Source organism: Diadema setosum, chromosome 4 (genome assembly GCF_964275005.1).
Source record: "Diadema setosum chromosome 4, eeDiaSeto1, whole genome shotgun sequence".
Classification (NCBI taxonomy): domain Eukaryota; kingdom Metazoa; phylum Echinodermata; class Echinoidea; order Diadematoida; family Diadematidae; genus Diadema; species Diadema setosum.
The window spans coordinates 32,572,724-32,592,448 of NC_092688.1; the positions used below are offsets into that span (position 1 = coordinate 32,572,724).

The 19,725-nt window shown below is 37.7% G+C and overlaps 1 protein-coding gene across 2 annotated transcripts in view; it reads right to left on the reverse strand.

Annotated features, from left to right (window-relative positions):
• Positions 1 to 8,975: 8,975 nt before the first annotated feature.
• LOC140227150 (uncharacterized) overlaps positions 8,976 to 19,725 on the reverse strand; it is a 40,743-nt gene continuing 29,993 nt past the window's right edge. For both annotated transcript variants that reach the window (XM_072307582.1, XM_072307581.1), the window contains one exon: positions 8,976 to 9,134. In XM_072307582.1, the coding sequence (XP_072163683.1) occupies positions 9,126 to 9,134 (9 nt within the window). In that variant the 3' untranslated portion in view covers positions 8,976 to 9,125. The remainder of the gene's footprint in view (positions 9,135 to 19,725) is intronic.

A 19,725-nucleotide genomic window follows, 5' to 3' on the forward strand; every position in this document is an offset into this window, starting at 1 on the left:
CAATCAGATTGCAGAGATTCTAAAGCCCATTTTATAATTTAATATGTGGCACTGAAATTGCCTCTTCAACTTCATATGTGTTCTTTTACTGGGTGCTATTTGGGGGGAACCTGAAACTTTAAAGGACAAGTTCACCTTCACTAACATAAGGATTGAAAGAATGCAGCAATATTAGTAGAACACATCAATGAAAGTTTGAGGAAAATTGGCCAATCGATGCAAAAGTTATGAATTTTTAACATTTTTGTGTTGGAACCGCTGGATGAGGAGACTACTAAGGCTCGTGATGTCATATGAGTACAACAGTATAATGAAAATGTAAAGAAAATTCAACATATTTTCACTTTTTTTTTCGCATAATAAAAGAGCACTTGACTTGCCTCTTTCTAAAGGCAATGGGAATAATATTACCCATAACATATGTCAGTAACAAGTCAAGGGAATGTGTACTTTTTTCAAAAGATGAAATTTTGTGAAATTCTCTTTATATTTTCCTTATATTGTTGTACGCATGTGACATCATGCATACACTGCAGTAGTCTTCTCATCCAGCGGTGATTGCACAAAAACTTCAAAAATTCATAACTTTTGAACGGATTGTCCAATTTTCCTCAAACTTTCAATGATGTGTTCTACTAATATTGCTGCATTCTCTCAATCCTTATGTAATGAAGGTGAACTTGTCCTTTAAGATTCCATATTTTCTCATCTGTTTGATTTTGATAGATGAAACTTTTACCATTCTGTTCATCTGTACACACACACACACACACACACACACACACACACACACACACACACACACACACACACACAATCTATTCAGAATACTTTTCTTTATCCTATGACAACACAAAAATATAACTGAAAACCAAACAAAAATTGTGCTGATTGTGCAAACAAAAGAATATGCACCAATTAACACTTTATTGCAGTTATATAGCTCCATATTTGTAAACATGATAAAGTACTCTCAGAATTATGTTACAGGTACAAAAAGATCAATCAAAAACATGAAGTCGGGAAAAAGACTTTGGTCACTTCTCAGGAAATGCGGCAATAGTTCTATAGTTCTACTTCACAAAAAAATAGTACATTGTACATGTAAAATGTATCTAAACTGTACAATACACATGGTGTCTTTACTTCAAACTATTGAGAAGTACGGTAAAAAGTTAACATTACTCCCCCTTTGATATACACATATACATGCATAAGCCTTGAAATATGTAAGATCTAATGATTCAGAATCCAAAATGCAATTATTTTCTCACAGCTTAGCTGTTGGTCACATTATCAACACATTTACAGAATAGTATACTGAATACAAGTTTTGAACACCATAATAAGAAGCCAAATAGGCACATGGTTCTTGCTTTCTTTTGGTCATTCACAAGTACGTACGTACAAAAATTCCTCATATACTGCACAGAGAATCTGTCAACCAACTTTGAAATTATGGAGACAAAAAGAAAACTTTTCAAACACCAGAAATCTTTGCCCACTAAATACAACTTTCAGGAGATAATACATGTAGCTCTTTGTTTACGATTAATGGGTCGAAATCAACAACATATGATAAAGCCATGCTAAATTACTAACAGTATTTCCACACACACCTCCCTCATGTTTGGATGATCATCCCTCAGGAATGCTACCATTACCGAAAACCCAAAAGTCAAGAATCCTAAGTTTACCTTTTACTCCAAAACTCTGATACAGATGACACACAATTGTGACTGTTCTGGTTCATAAAAAACAAACAAACAAACAAACAAACAAAACGAAAAGACTGGTAATACACTAATATTTGACAGATTGACTTTATTTTCCGCAAGGAAATAGGGTCATCTGCAGTGTATAATAGTCCTTTATACCCATACATGTATCTGTGCTTGCAGTCTTAGACTTTAGTGAAAAGTTGAGACATTTTCTTTCTTCAATACGAGATAGTTTGTTACCAACACTATACCATACCATTATTTTTATTACTGGAAAAAAAATACATAGATTGCATAAAGAAAAGAACCTTGAATAACACTGTTCTCTGTAGACATTAAGGACAAGGCTAACTGTCCATACAGTACAGTTTTCAATCACACAATCCTCTCTCTCTCTTTTGTTTGAAAACTTAATACATTTCAATATCTAGTCTGTCTCTTTCTGTGAATGGATAACAGGATAACAGTATTTGTCTAAAGAATGAACATCCACTCAAATAGAAGGGGGGGGGGGGGGAGGTGGGTGTCATCACTACACTGTACAGCAGGAGGTACATTAAAGGTGCATAGTCCCGGTAGTGTAGAGGGCACTGTTGATAATACTGCCGATCACTGTTAGCATTGATACGAAGATTACCGAAGTTGAGCTGTCATCAAGAGTAAAGTGCGTAGGTGTTGCTAAGTAACGTTGCCTTCATTGTCTTCTCTGCGCATCGCGCAGTCTGTAGTATTGCCAGGGTGCGTGCATATGTGCTTCTTATTATGACATCACAAAAGAAGTTTGCTGAAGCTGTCATCCCCCTCAGCCGAATCATAAGCCGCGCGAACTGTGATCGGACCACTGACTACAGTGAATCGGACTTCTTCGGACTCGGGAAAGTGGGCCAAAGCTAAGCGCCAAAGAGGAGTCAATAGCGTAGGTCTCTATAGGAAACTTGCGCCGTGCGCCCTCGTACGCATTTGACTAAGACACAGGGACCATGTACCTTTAATGAACATAAACAAAACAATTAAACAAACACACATAAAAACAAATACAAACACAAAAGCTATCCAGAGGATCATATGATGATGAATACAAAATGTGTCATGTACCGTACCTTGCACCTCATTTACTGTAATACTACACAAAATCAAAATATATTCACTATGGCACCTTCATTTCAATGGTTATAATCATCCCTTTATATAGACATTACCTAGAATTGAAACAAATTACAACATGAGGAAAATTTGAGAAAAACGGGACAAGTGACAGATGAATTAAAACCAACTGGCTATCAGTCAGTCAATGAATACAATGTCCTATTGGTATGGTCAGTCCTGTCTGGCATCACGACCAGACGCCTAAATTCTATTGGAATAACTTTCTAAAATGTGCTTGGTTCATCACAAAAGCCTCATATGGTTTCCAGTTGTTGTTGTTTTTTTTCTCTCGTTTGAAATCTGCACATTCAAGGATTTCAAATGATTAATAATGAATTGTCTTATTCACTCATTTTTCAAACAAATCTCAATTCTTAAATCTTTCATTTTTCTCAGCTCTTTCAAAGATACTATAATGTGATTTATTTTGCCAAAACAACATGTGCACAGAACACACATTTTGTCTACTGTGCAAGAAGTTTTGTCATCTGCTACTCAAATTAAGACTGTTTAAAAAAATTACCTTTGGGGCAAACTCTTCAATCACAGCCATAAGAAGAAAAATGCCAAATAGTGGGTATACTGTAAAACCTGAAATTTCTGTGTGCATGAAACTCTGGCAAATTTTGCATGGAGCCACGATTTGCAAGAATGCACGCTGAAGTTTTCGTCTGCACAATTTGGTATAAAATTATGTTATACACTCAGAATTTTTTCATCATCGGCAATATGCGGAAGTTTCATGCCAACATGTTTTTGGTTTTACGCTACACGTAACGTTGACTGCAAAGATGACCACACTGCATAATGAGACATTTGGTGAACATGGAGTCGACTCTTCTGAACACAAAAAGACATAAATACAATGTTTGGGAATTTCCATAAACAAACTGCAACATTCTCAAGGTACAAGTGATGATACGTGATAAAACATAATTCTAAGGTCAATTACATCGTTCTGATACTTGACATTGTTTCGCTGTTGTACATTCTAACTTTAAAGGGTTCTGAGAGAAACAAAATTCATATATATATACAAAAATGGAGTACTGTACTAATAGTCTCACATTAACAGCAAAGCATAGTTGAATGACACACCTACACACAAGGATAAAATGCACATACGTGAGTACATGACGGCTGCAACTATTTGGGCCAATATATTTCAGCATCAAATCACTCCAAACTCGCATTCAAGATTCAATCATGGTCACTTTCACACCAATCCATTCCGGGATATACTGGCTTTAGGTATCATCCACATATTTGTATAGAATTCTTGCATCAAACATACACACACTACTGTTTGATACACATACAGTACTTTCTACACTGCAAATGATACAAGATTTCATATATTGTAAGTGATAAAAGCCTGCTACTTTCTTCCTTTCTTAAGGAAAACAAACAAGTTTCACACATAAGTACCAGACAAACAACTTTTTCTGAACTTAAGAAAATGCATAGGGAAGTTTCTATAATGGTAAATTTATGCAAAGTTTAACTTTACTAAAAAAGATAGCAAATACACATCATGATTCAGCTGAGTGCTGAACAAAAGCATTCTGAAAACAATGCATTGACTTGATCTGGGTGATCTTCAAACTCTACTCAACAATGTCAGATGGCATCAATATATTTGTACCATTTTCAAACCTCTTGACAAAATGGTAGTTTTGTGCACGACTTTCTCGTGAATAATGCTCCACACTTCCAGCATATGCACTTCCAAAGATACACGGCCCATTTCGACACAAACCACATGACTACACTCCTTTATACGATCCCATGTCAGTGTGTTGAAAAGCGATAACTCTGTATTAAAATAACTTGTTGCTAATCACGCAAACTAGCTCTATCTAGCCCATTTTCCCCCCATACAATCTACAGTACCCAGATTTTGAACACTGTGCCACGTCAGCCGCTCCTACCAATCTCAGCAACAAGTTGGTTGCAATCTCAGTCCTGTCAACTCGGCACTACTTTAATCTGCTGGGACACTAAGTAGATGAAGAGCTTCTACTTTTTAGCAAGATTCAAGTTATATGATATAATAACTGTGCACTTTTCTTCAACTGGTCTTAGAATTTACCTCAACATAAGGAAAATTCAACTTGGAAATGCAGCTTTTAACTTGTGTAGAGTTGACTGTTCTATGTATTCTACGGGTAAATCTAGTTTGATGGGTGAAGGGCATTAGTAAAAAGTCTGCAATATTCAACTTAACCAAATCCATACAAGCCTTTTAATTTCCCATAAACCCTGCAGGATATCTAACAGGTTTCCGTAGTCAGGATAATCAGGACACTGTATCATCTATATCCCTCCTTATACTTGACTGGTGCAACATAGCACTATCACATACTATGCAGCACTATGCAGCACAACATGTGGCTGGTTTAACTATTTCCCTACTAGTTACTGCTATTCCAATAGATTTTGTACATGACCAACTGGGTATCTGTGTGGTCAAAGGATGAATTACCTTGTATGTAGGTTTAACATATCCAGCTAATTTGCTCTTAATGCAATGTATATCTAGAATGCATAAAATGCTTAATTCCTTCATGAATACTACTTGAGCAGAGAATGCGCCCTGCTGACTTCATCTATAGAATTTCTAGTACAGTGACATCTGTTGGGAAATATTATGCTTCAATAGAAAGTGATCGGCTATGACTGAGCACTATATCTTTCCTATCAAATTTCAGTAGAATCTATTGTAGCAACAGAAGGATCTATATTCACGTAATTACAATCTACTATCAGCGGTTGCAAGGACTGTCAAGAAACCAGACTACATACTTGTAGAATAAATATTGGTTGTGCTAAACTTCAAAATGGTAAAGTTACCAAACAACAGATTAATACTCCTTGAATAACTTGGTTTCGAAGTGGTATAAGAATACATTGTGGATCATACATTTTGGATTACTGCTTTGACATGGTCGAAACAAGCCATGAATTTGAAAGAAATGTAGACTTCAAATTCTGTACTATGAATTTCACACTGACCAACAGAAACCTATTGTCAAATACCCTTGCTTATGAGTAACCAATAGTAAGAATACCGTACCAACGGCAATTTGCACAAAATATACTCTTTGATAGTTGTTAATTTGGATGTCTGGGCATGAATTAATTCCCATAAATATGACCCTACAAAAACCAGAATGAATAAAATATTATCAGCTTTTCCTCCCAATTTTGAAAATGCTCTTTCCCTACTGGCTAATTGGAGAACAAGAATGATTTTTGCCTAACTACGAATCATGCAAGACTGTACTGAATGAAAAAAAGATAAAAATGGTGACACCATTTACGCTCATATTCAAGAGTTTGATATCTCCTAAATTCACAACCTACATCATATATTATCAAACATACATAATTAACATTCTATGCAGCGTCATTTCAGAATATTTTGATGCACCTTTCATGGTAGATTACACAAGGTGATTAACTCAAGGCTAGAGGCACAAGGGCATTATTAAACACTATAAAAATCTCAAGATATCATTGCCTATCTTTCCTCTTTTTTTTTTCACCAAAAATAATAACTTTGCATATGACTTGAATACACTGGTATACATTTGACATGTGACTGATATGAATTTCATAAAATCCTGACTTGAAACTTTTTTAAAAAGAAAACTCCTGCAGATTAAGTTTCAACCTGATTTTTCTTTCACATAATCATTTCATGACAGAAACACATAATTCATAGGAACATATTTCATATGTTACTGAATGAGATACTGACAAACTGCCCTGCAGTAATTTCTGCACGACACATGGAGCTAATTTGTGCTACTTTTCATGGACTATTTTGTCTACTGACAACACTAAAAGTGGATGGAAACTTTGGAATACATTCACTGAATAGAGCAGACACAATAACACAGGAACTGAACAGCAGCAAAAAAAAAAAAAAAAAAAAAAAAGAGCAAAAAAAAAAAAAGGCAAAGCATGATTTTTTTTTTTACATTCATCGCATTACTTACAAATCTATAGGATCAGAATCAGAATTCAGCTCATTCACAAAAGCAGTACTTGAGTTGATACGACAGAAGAAATTCAAATATCTTCAATTTCAAAGCTGGAATGCAATACATTATAGTCAAGAGTAGAGATATCTAGAAATATTTGCCATCACATACAGAGGCATACTACGGGAATGCCATACTAATCAAAATACCAACAAAAATTGTGGACAAAGACAGATTTTTTTTTTCTTAATTCAACCATTAAGTGGTACTCTAACCAACAACTGTATACTGGTATGTTAAATTCCAAGAAAGGACAATGGGTTGAAAACATTTACAAGAGTAAAAAACATCAACAAACTCTTATGTACATTGAATGCTTTGGGCATGGTAAATTCTGCACACTAGTAATTATCAAATTTCCCTCAGAAAACATGCCTTGTTTTCACGTCATTGTGCAAAACAGAAAAATTCCAATCAGAAGTACTTGCCCTGGTCAAAAACATGAGAGTTTACAACATATATATCATCGCTGAGGCGATAAGACTTCGTATCTACAAAATGTCAAATGTTCAGGAGAGCCAAAAAACATGGTGGCCAAAGCACTGTGGCGAATGGGATAGCCTTTCCTTTGACATGCCGTGGTGGCTTCATTTTTGGAGTAAGACAGTTGGAATTTGGACAGCACATCACTTAACCCATTATTTGACCATTAATCAAAAAAAGTCATTATTACCAAAATTGCAGATACAAGGTCTTGTCACCCCAGCGACGATATAACACACCAACTATCTGTAATAACAGTTCTGCTCATATGGTAAAGTACTGGTCTTTTTGAGTAGCTGTTTTGGAAAGATCTTACATTTGAGGGTAAGGTTGTCTGAACATTACATTTACTTGAAAACCAACAGCAGTCATCACAAGTTTGTGTGTGTTTATGTATGCATGTGCTTTAAAGTGGTTCAAACTATAGAAGCATGTATAGGTACTGACACAGCACAGCACACAGTCAGCTGTATTGCTTCTTGCTGCACTCAAAAGGCTGTACATGTATGTTGATATCTTTTCATTCTCATCAAGGTTGTCAGGGATGCTCTGCATGAAAAAGTGTCTCATTCAATGTGGGCAAATATTTCAAACTAATCCTGCACTCTGTAAAATACATAAAATCAAAAATGATTTTCAAACTCCACAGCATTTACCCACACAGTTTTAATGTATTGTTTATTATTTGTTTGTGTGTGTATGCATGAACATGTTTGTGTGTGTTTAACAAAAGTCACAATTCCTTGCACAAACATTTTTAGATACTTAAATGCATAAGGCCACTGATACAATGTACATGAAGTCTACATGAAACATGATGTGAATACTTTTTTTTTTAACAATGGGGAATAGCTTCTTACAAGCAAATACAAGATTTTGCATTGTTAAGTAGCAGAGATTACATCAAACGAAGGTAACAATTAACACACACATTGTGAAATGTTTGATAACTACGTAACTTTTGCAATAAAAATTTCAGCTAAGCCTTTGCCAATGTGATATCACAATTCCAAACAGGGCACAGCAGTGTTTCAATACACAATGGGTATAGATCTTTCCTTTGCGAGCTGAGCATATCATGAAATATAATCCATGATAATAATAGACAGCTTGCCCTCCACTGTTCTTCAAGACATCATTACCTGTAAGTTAGAACTAAATGTTCAGTCACAAAGCATGGCATTTCTGCAATTTTCTCCAGGCGTAGATGTTTAATGTCTTGCTATAGGCAGGTGATAAAGCTAAGCTCTGCAAAGCAACTGTAAAAGTGGAAATTTTCACTCAAGATGAAAGTAGCGCGAAAATAAAAGTGCGCAAATAACTCTTTTCGCTCGTGGTTTGGAATGTGTTGTCTATCTTTGATTCTACTATCAAAACACGCAAATTTCATTTAACCTGATTGAATGCAAAAAATTACTCGCATGAACATTTCTACTTTAACAGTACTTCCATCTGGCGATGGAATTCCTTTCTATGGTTGCAGAAAAAAAAAAATTAAAAAATCTGTGCTGTCATCTCTCTTCCCCACCCCCCCCCCCCCCAACACCCCTCCAAAAAAGACAAAGACAAAGACAGGAACAACTTTTTCCTCTGGCTGAAGCCGTAACCATGGTGCTGGGGTCACACGGAGAAAGGTTGCACCAGTTGCAGATCAGATACATGGAGGTAGGACTGTCCAGTCTTCAAGACCAGGTCAGGTTGCCTCAACAATGTGTGGAGTCAGATGTCACAGAGTCTGGAATGAAGGTCAGTTTTATAGACAGAACATTAGATGGAGGAATAAACAACACAGACAACAGCAGCTCATGATCAGTGCTGCTTGTTGCAAGTGCTGGGAGGTTGGGAGGAAAAGAGGACTTGCTGTAATAATTCAGAAATTACCAAAAAGGTAGATAAACGAAAAGTATGGGACTTTAGACACATGGAAAAGATTCTCAGATGTATGGGTATGTTGATACATTTTGCATATGAGATAAAAGGATAGATTTTTTTAACCATTATTTACTACTGCATATGGTTAGAGAAGAAGTATACAACACAATACACTTTGTTGCAAGCAGCAGTCATATGGCTGTTTGATACAAGATTGATATACTGGTACACTTGTGTATAATGTTAATACCGTATCAATGAACTGCAGTATATATATTACTGAATTAATGGACAAGTGAATACATTTCAATTAAATACTAAGAAATTAAAACAGAAGATACCGATTGTTACTTTCACCAAACACTAAAACATCCACAAGAGCAACTGCATGTTGGCATATAAAGTAAAATCCAATGCAGGTCAGGTGGTACGCATGTCATGTGATTTCTACACCTGTCGCATTACCACAGTCTATGGTATACATCTTTGTGAATGCAAAACAAGCAATCAATCCTGCACAGGAGAGATTACGAATTGATTTGATAAGTCATCAAATAATGTCTCATCATCTGCTGGTCTTTCTGCTGTTGTATATTACTATTAAGTTTCTGAAACACTTCATTCTTTTCATGTAAAGCAACAGGTATGAAAACTGGCTTACAGTAAAAGCAAAAAATACTGCAGAACCACTGCTAAAGGATGCGCCAATGAAAAATTGAAATTAGCAGATGACTCAAGGTTTTTCCTTTTTTATTTCTTCTCCCTCCTTCTTCACTGGTCTTCTGCTTTTTTCACTAATTCAATTTTCATTAAGTTAAATACATTTAAAGGCAATTAATGTTAATTTTATACATGGAACCCTAGATTGAACAGCTCAACATCAAACAGGAAAAAGCACAAAAGTACCAGCAGCCATCAAAGCAAAATAACCAACACACACCAAACTACTTAATACTGAAGTGAAAAATAATAATTAATGTAAATACATTCAAAGGGTTTGGTAAATGTGAGGTGCAGCAGTTCAAAAGCAAAGCATCACTTTAAATAATACACGCAAGCAGTTTACAATTTGTCACGAAATGTCACCTTGCATGATCAACCCACAGTGTTAATATACACATGTACCTCATCTCACTAGTGGTAAAATATGGCTGACAACTTCTTCCTGTCATATCAATGGACTGTCTTGCATTACGACTGGATGTGTCATCATAATTGCCCTGAACAAATACACTTCTCACATCGGCTAATTACCCGTTTTAACCTCCCTCCCTTGATAATAGACTGACTTTGAATTATCAAAGTCCATTTCTAAATCCTCCCCTCCCCTTTCCCTACGGCTTCCAAACAGGTCAATTACAGATTTCTGCATTCATTTTCACCCTGTTGTTTAATTATCTATCCCTGCACAATGACAGTTTGGATGAACCCAAATATAATGCTGATTTCTGTCTCAGGGAGATACAAATTGCACAGATATGAGTACTTTTGATCTGGTGTCCACAATACAAGCTGCAGACTACAGTGCTACAGGATGGGTGTACATAATTTTTGTTTATGAAAAACTTGACCCATTCATTTTATACCCCTCACAAAATGACCAATCATCGACTGCCTAATGATTGTAATCTTGAATACTCTACAATCAGAGCTCTCTCATGATCCACTTTGCTTGCCTTCATTTCCAGAAAAAAAAACAAAAAAAAAAAAAACATCAGAAATGTAAAGAGAGCCAGTCACCATGTTAATCAACATTTTGAGCTTGCACAAAGTCTATTAAAAGAACAAATGAACTAATATTGCAGCTTTGTTTTTATTCTATTTTTTTTATCAATTAATCTATTTCAGTTTATTAACTTATTATTATTATTTTTTTTTTTTTTTGGGGGGGGGGTGGCTTTATTCTTGGTGACTTTATCAGGGTATAGGTCAACAATTCTATAATTGCCAGGTGCTATTAGAGGAAGTAGGATGCTTTAAATCTTTTCAGTGCATGACTGTAGCACAGTCAACCTTACTTTAATAAATCAACCTCGTATCAATTGAATAATATCAGACTAAGTTGAAGGTCTTTTTAAGTCCTCTCATCTTTATATTCTTTTGATTTTTAACCCCTCATAAGTCAAATTTTTCTCTAAATTGAAGCTATTACTTCAACCCAAACAGATTCGATTGTAGGCAAGGTTGACTGTAAGGAGTGACTTTCAGTAGCACACTTCTACCAACTATAGGTGGCCTTGCTTCAAGTCATGCGTAGTGCTCACTTATGTGGTGTTAATATTTTATCTTTACTCAATTGACTAACTACAAGGAACAGCTGTAGTCTCTCCCATAGCTGAAAATATTTGAGTTGACTGACTGAATGCCCACTGAAACCAGAGATCACCAGGTATAAAGCATTTCAAATAAATATATAATTTACAAATTACTAACCCAGTCCAAAATAAAAAGAGACTTTCCGAAACAGTCTACAAAAAAGCACTCGATTTTGGGAAAAATTTGTTAAAAATTGATCCATCAATGTGCAAAAAATGGTATTTTCTACTGAAAACGCTGCTCCCAGGTTCGCCAAAAAGCACACCTTGGCTGCCCTGCCAGGTTCGCCAAAAAGCGAACCTGGCTGCCAGGTTTGCCAAAAAGCGAACCTGGCTGCCAGGTTTGCCAAAAAGCGAACCTGACTGCCGGGTTTGCCAAAAAGCAAACCTGGCTGCCAGGTTCGTCAAAAAGCGAACCTGGCAGCCAGGTTCGCCACAAAGCAAACCTGGCCGCCAGGTTCGCCACAAAGCAAACCTGGCTGCCAGGTTCGCCAAAAAGCGAACTTGGCAGCCAGGTTCGCCAAAAAGCGAACCTGTCCGCCAGGTTTGCCAAAAAGCGAACCTGGCAGCCAGGTTCGCAAAAAAGCGAACCTGTCCGCCAGGTTCGCCAAAAAGCGAACCTGTCCGCCAGGTTCGCCAAAGAGCGAACCTGTCCGCCAGGTTCGCCAAAAAGCGAACCTGGCCGCCAGGTTCGCCAAAGCCGGGTTCGCCAAAAAGCGAACCTGGCCGCCAGGTTCGCCAAAAAGCGAACCTGGCAGCCAGGTTCGCCAAAAAGCGAACCTGGCAGCCAGGTTCGCCAAAAAGCGAACCTGTCCGCCAGGTTCGCCAAAAAGCGAACTTGGCAGCCGGGTTCGCCATAAAGCGAACCTTGCCGCCAGGTTCGCAAAAAAGCGAACCTGTCCGCCAGGTTCGCCAAAAAGCGAACCTGTCCGCCAGGTTCGCCAAAAAGCGAACCTGGCCGCCAGGTTCGCCAAAAAGCGAACCTGGCCGCCAGGTTCGCCAAAAAGCGAACCTGGCCGCCAGGTTCGCCAAAAAGCGAACCTGGCAGCCAGGTTCGCCAAAAAGCGAACCTGTCCGCCAGGTTCGCCAAAAAGCGAACCTGGCAGCCAGGTTCGCAAAAAAGCGAACCTGTCCGCCAGGTTCGCCAAAAAGCGAACCTGTCCGCCAGGTTCGCCAAAAAGCGAACCTGTCCGCCAGGTTCGCCAAAAAGCGAACCTGTGTCTGCCAGGTTCGCCAAAAAGCGAACCTGGCCGCCAGGTTCGCCAAAGCCGGGTTCGCCAAAAAGCGAACCTGGCCGCCAGGTTCGCCAAAAAGCGAACCTGGCAGCCAGGTTCGCCAAAAAGCGAACCTGTCCGCCAGGTTCGCCAAAAAGCGAACCTGGCAGCCAGGTTCGCAAAAAAGCGAACCTGTCCGCCAGGTTCGCCAAAAAGCGAACCTGTCCGCCAGGTTCGCCAAAAAGCGAACCTGTCCGCCAGGTTCGCCAAAAAGCGAACCTGTGTCTGCCAGGTTCGCCAAAAAGCGAACCTGGCCGCCAGGTTCGCCAAAGCCGGGTTCGCCAAAAAGCGAACCTGGCCGCCAGGTTCGCCAAAAAGCGAACCTGGCCGCCAGGTTCGCCAAAAAGCGAACCTGGCGGCCAGGTTCGCCAAAAAGCGAACTTGGCAGCCAGGTTCGCCAAAAAGCGAACTTGGCAGCCAGGTTCGCCAAAAAGCGAACCTGTCCGCCAGGTTCGCCAAAAAGCGAACCTGTCCGCCAGGTTCGCCAAAAAGCGAACCTGGCCGCCAGGTTCGCCAAAGCCGGGTTCACCAAAAGCGAACCTGGCAGCCAGGTTCGCCAAAAAGCGAACCTGGCGGCCAGGTTCGCCAAAAAGCGAACTTGGCAGCCAGGTTCGCCAAAAAGCGAACTTGGCAGCCAGGTTCGCCAAAAAGCGAACCTGTCCGCCAGGTTCGCCAAAAAGCGAACCTGTCCGCCAGGTTCGCCAAAAAGCGAACCTGGCCGCCAGGTTCGCCAAAGCCGGGTTCACCAAAAGCGAACCTGGCAGCCAGGTTCGCCAAAAAGCGAACCTGGTTGCCAGGTTTGCCAAAAAGCGAACCTGGCATACATCACAAAATCCTTTTCAAGCAAGAGAAAATGTTAGGTGCATTTTGATCTCCAAAAGGCTATTCTAATGGTTTTCATCAGATTTTCCTTCAGTAAATGTGAAATTATCACTCTTGGTTTTGTGTATGAAGAGTTTAGATAAGTGAACAAACATTTGTCAGTGACAATCAATTTTACCTGTGTAATTACTCTGTACTAATCGTTAATTTCAGCCCATTGGGCCATGTATGTCCGTAACAAAAAAAAAAAAACATGTTTTTTTTAAAGTTTTACAAATCACGCACTCGGTAAAGAAGAACACACTAATTAAATGCAAAGCAAGGTCATAACCCTCTTCCGAAACACTCATAAAGAAACTTCTGCTCTGTAATAATTAAGTAACTTGTTTAAAAGTGTTCATCTGTAACAGACACATATAGTGTGACTGTATGTGAGCTTTACAATTTCATGAGGATTGATTTGTTGATTTTATTTTCTGATGTTTATTTGTGATTTAATTGAAAGGTAGCATGGAACATCTTGATAACTACGATTAAGTTGAAATACTTGTTGATCAAACTAATTAACAGTGTTTGTTTGTTTGTTTTGTTTGTTTGTTTGTTGTTGTTTTGTAAATTGCATTGCACACATATTCAAAATTTCCGAGAAAGACCCAAAGTATGGAAATGCTAAATTGCATAGATCTCTCATCTTTTGTGTATCAGGAGACAGAGAGTAAAACAAAGAGCATTGTTACTGTCTCAGATGAGCATACAACACAAACAAACATCTATACATGTAGATCTATATAATTATGGAGCATATCTTGATTAGGATTAAACAAAAAATACCTTTAACTACCCACAATCCATGTGGTTTCAAATGTACACATACCCAGTTCAAGCCAAGTCTTCCTTGATACAAAAGTAGAAGGAAACTATCAATGCAGATAATGATAAAGTGGCTTTTTGTCATGGTAAGGGTGTACAACGAAAGTGTGTTCTCAGTGGACGGACAAGATAGTGAGTACTGTAAAAAAAAAGAAAAAAGAAAAAGAAAAAAAAAAGGAGCAGTTTGGAGATACATGACATTCATGTGTAAAATGGGCGGGCAGCTACATCAACCCCACAAACAAGCTATGAGGTAGAAATACTAAGAATCCCACAAAAGATGTGATTACTAAAGGAAATGATATCAACTGAGAGAGAAGTTGGATTCAAAGGCACCCCTATTTGCAAATAGCTGTACCTGTACCAAATGCTCACACAGTCATTAGGCCTACTAGTATATAAGGAGCATAATGTGAGTATCAAAAGTACCATTGAATGCTTTAGAATACAGGAAAGTCCAATTAGACAGGTTTAAGATCTCTGATTCCATGGTCAGTCCAGATGAGAAACCTGAAGATGACACGTCAGTGAATGATAAACTTGATGTAAATGTTGGGGATTTAGTGTTTTAGATGAATATCACATGGAAACATTTCCGGATGAGGTTCTTTAAATAGGGGCACTAAGGGCAGAAATCTCAGGATCAATGTCAAGTATCCTGCAAGTGGTCACCAAATCACCAGATCAAATATTTTCCTTAAAAAAAAAAAAAACACAAAAAAAAAACACACAAAAAAACCCCACAAAAAACACTGCCAGAAAAATCACACTACAAACAGTTGATGGCAATCGTGGTCAGTTTACACGTAGCTGGAGTCTGGGACTCGCATTCAAACTCTTTGCTCTGTAAATTATGTCCTTCATCCATTAAAGTCTCAATCATTCCATGTTACACTATTTTTAATACCCCCAAAAAAGTGAAATTACTACTTCAATTTTAACCATACAAACCAGTATAATTTTGTTTTTAACATGCTGAGAAATAAAAGATTTTTGGAGTACTCACAATTCATAGAGCAAGGGACACCATGATGTGTTTTCAAAATCCACATTTTCAAAATCCACATTAAGATTATTATTCTGGTGATCATGATAGTTTACTGTCAATTTGTTTTTATGTACAAATGTATCTATTCTTTTTTATTTCAAAACTTTGATCAGGTATAGACTCTACAATTCAGATATGTTTGAAAGGATTTTGTGTGAAATGCTTGCAAAATATAGTAGGCCTACACCATCAATTTTTCATGTGTGGCGCAAACCATTTCTGCACAGCTTTGTGTGTACTGCATACATGAGCAATGGATCCCTAAATAGTTTTATGGTGGCATTAATTAAATCTGATTCCAATATCAAATTAATTTCTTTTCTACAAATTAATATTCTAGACAATAATGTGTTTGTCAAAATGAAATAGGCTACAACATGACCAACTGACAAGCTAATTTACCATGAAAGGATATTTCTTTGAATAATGTAATCATCCTGTTGCTCAGTGAAGCATGAACTGTATGCAAGGTGATGATTTGGGGAAGGTTTTTGCAGATTTCAGTAAAAAAATGCAATTGTCATCTCAAATTATTAAGATTAAGACCCTACAGCATGAGAAGTCACTGAATTCTGGTATAGGGATCTTAAAATAAATCCATCAAAATAAGATCCCTAAAATAAATCCATCAAAATAATAAAATTAATAACTTTTTCAAAACGTACGTCTGTAACGGAAATTTTGTACGTCCGTAAAATACTGTACATCCGTAACACAAAAAGGGTGCAATTAATTGCTAATTTAAAAAAAAAAAATAATTCTTCATTTCTGCACTTTTGGGTTGTTTAACATCTAATTGAATGAAAAGAATGAATTTGCTGGAAAGTACCCCAAAATTCACAGAGTTTTCCACTTTACATTCCAATGTCAGAAATTTCAACTCATGCGAGTACGTCTGTAACAGCCCTATTTTCATCATATCAAGGTCAAAGTAATGATCATAATGAATATGATTTTGTGATCACTTTACCTTCGAGATGGATGTTAGAAATTAAAAGTATCAAATCTTGTGAATGAAATCAAGTCTAGTTGTTAGAGCTTTTTAAAGTGTATGAAATGTACGTTTGTAATTATGGAATTGCCCGTAAAAGACAGTGAAAACAAGAGAGAAAGAGATAGATGGCGTTTCTCAGCTCAAACACAAACTTTGATGCACTACAGATTGAAAAGTAGTGACATTACTTCAAATTTTTTTTAATGTATCAACAGAAAATATACTTCTGCTGATATTTTGAAGCCTGATACGCAATTTTACCGCTGTGGTGTGTCTCCTTAAAATGAAGAAAATGAAAGGAAGGTAGGATTCCCTCCATAGGCTCACGTGTTATGAAGCTTGCGGTTTCATTACTAAAATGACCGCCGTTGGGCTCAATGTGAGGCCCCATGGCGCACTACATCCATTTTTGTGCGAAATCGCGAGAGTATACACCCTCTTAGCCTAGCTATGTATACTATTTGCTATGAGTTAATAAACGCAACTTTTCTGAAGACGTTTATCACAGGGCTTTGGAAACGACTTTTGATAGTGGGTATGCATGGAAAGACTTTTTGTAATTCGCGGAAAGATGATAAACGCAGCCTTTAGGCCTATGCTTCTCCTATATTTTCTATATCACACCTGAGAACTGGATTGTATTCGGCTATTGATAGATAGCCCTGCTTGTGGTGTGTGTGTGAGTGTGTGAACATATACATACATGTAATTATCCATACATGGCCTTGCATATGCAAAGTTTGTATGTACTAGGCTTTGCATTATGCTTAACAAGTTTGAATATTTTGCACATGAAGTGGAACATTATCATTTAATGCAATTAACGTGTAATGGTAAAGCAAGAACTGTAACTATTTTATACCGGTACACAATCAATGCAATATTATGCAACAACATTCCCGCATGCATATTGATCAGAAGAAAGCTATATAAAGTTATAGGGCCAGTACCAGGTATCGCAGGTATCGCACAAACATTTAATACGTACAGTCCAAATAACGTCACTGACAAACACAAGTAAGTCAAATGCTCACAACTCAAAAAAGGATATAGTTCTGGACACTCAATCGAAATGTTTATGCACAGCTCCTAATCATTGCATGATCACCATCCAGTGCACCACTGGCCTCATCCTGTGAAGTGAACAGTTTACAAGAGAATATTGGATAGACTTACAGTTGTACAAACTACTATGAAATCCGTTTAACAATATTTGTGAGTCAGGACACCGCTCTCTTATCACAGTCGTCATCTTATGGCGAGTGCTCTTCTTCAAATGGCCATGTTCACGATGATCAACATACAATTGTATACATGCTGGTTTCAGAGGATTTATATTGTGGGGATAGAAAGTGTGGAACGATGTCTGGCCTATGTCCATCAGTGCAGGGGTCAGAAAAGGTCAAGACCTAGCCAACTGCCAAATCCACAGAGGGTTCAGTGAGTGGAATGTGATAATTCAGACACACTAGCACAGTGCCTGCACTACATTGTAGCTGTACAGTTCTCATTGCAGTGTGTCTGCAAACCAAGGCCATAGACAATGTTTTGGTGGGACAAAGCCACTTGTATGAAATATATTAAACTAACTGGCCCACCTCATCCCTGCTCATGGATATACAGTTCTGTATCATACACTTGAACATTAAAGGGGATGGCTAGTAACTGTTCAGTGGGAATCAGTGGGAATGCTGGGGGATGATCAAGGATTGCAACAATCACCCCTCAGCATTCCCACTGATTCCCACTGATCAGTTTGGTAAGAGTAGCCATCCCCTGTAAGTATGCATTTCAGTTAATTGAAACAGGTTTGTTTAGTATTTGTTAGTTCATGTGTTTGCTTGTTTTGGTGATCATGGCGATCATGGAAATTTATTCACGTCATGAAACACAACTGAAACGTGTTTATTTTTTGTGGGCTTGTTTTTGGAGATGGCCTGTGTTCATGGATATTTGACAGAACTATATAATCATACCCAATCTAAGAATAACTGTGAAGATAAAGGCAATTTTGATTTAGAGATAAACATGGTTTTGCTATTGTCCTGTCGCAAATATAACTTTAATTCCCAGTAATTGGTCCCTTTTAAACCTGGTTAAACCCACTTGTGATGTTACTCTATTCCAAATATCAGGATACTCTTTTGCATTTATGCATATGTCAGTGTGCTTTCACTGAACAGGCAGGTCGTGGGCGCAGTGCGGCTTGCTGTGGCGAAATTAGTAGTCCCAGAATACTGTATGGTGTCTTCAAGGAGACAAATTGAAAACAGCATCCATATCCATTATCGGCCTGCAATAAACATATGCCTTGTATCAAAACATTGTTTGGGCAATATGCTTTTGGTGAAAAATGATTTAAATATTTCAAAAAATAATGGTTTGGGTAACTAACAGGAGAATAAATTGGAACTATGAGAATGGTGCAAATTGTACACTACTAGGGTACAAAATGAGTGCTGAATTCACAAATATTATGAAGGCATTAGCATATAAAATGGGGATCCCAATTGTTTAAACAATGCAGCAAAGATGTGTCGTGTCCAAGATCCAATTCGTATTGGAATTCACGAATGACTAATAACTGTTCTGGAGGTACATTTAATGTTTTTACCCTCAGGCTGACCTAAAAATCATGATTCAAAGTGGACGGAGGGGCTAATATTCATGATAGACATTGCTTCTGAAAGCTTTGTTTACAAGAGGAGATTCCTGCAGTACGTGTTGGCCTATACTTATTCGTAATCTGTATTTTCTGACATCAGTCTTAACTTTTTTGTGTGTGCGTGTGTTTCTTTTACTTTCACCATTCTGCTTTCCTAAGTTGTGTGTTTGTACTCCTTATAGCGTCTCCTTTTGTTGCAACTTCAATTTTTCTTAATACTGAAATTTAATAGCATTGACTTGATTCTTTGTTATTATTTGATAGTTAACAAGAATTTGAACATCTACAGTGTAAAAAAAATCATAGTAAATGAAAAGCTGTTCTTGGTTTTTATTTTCGGGCGATGAGCTTCTAATCTGTGTGGATGTAGCTCTTTCTTTTTCTTTCCTTGCTGTCTATCTTAGCTTATCCATCATTTTCTTTGTCCATTCCTATCTCATCTTAGGTTGATTCTGATTTCAGTTCG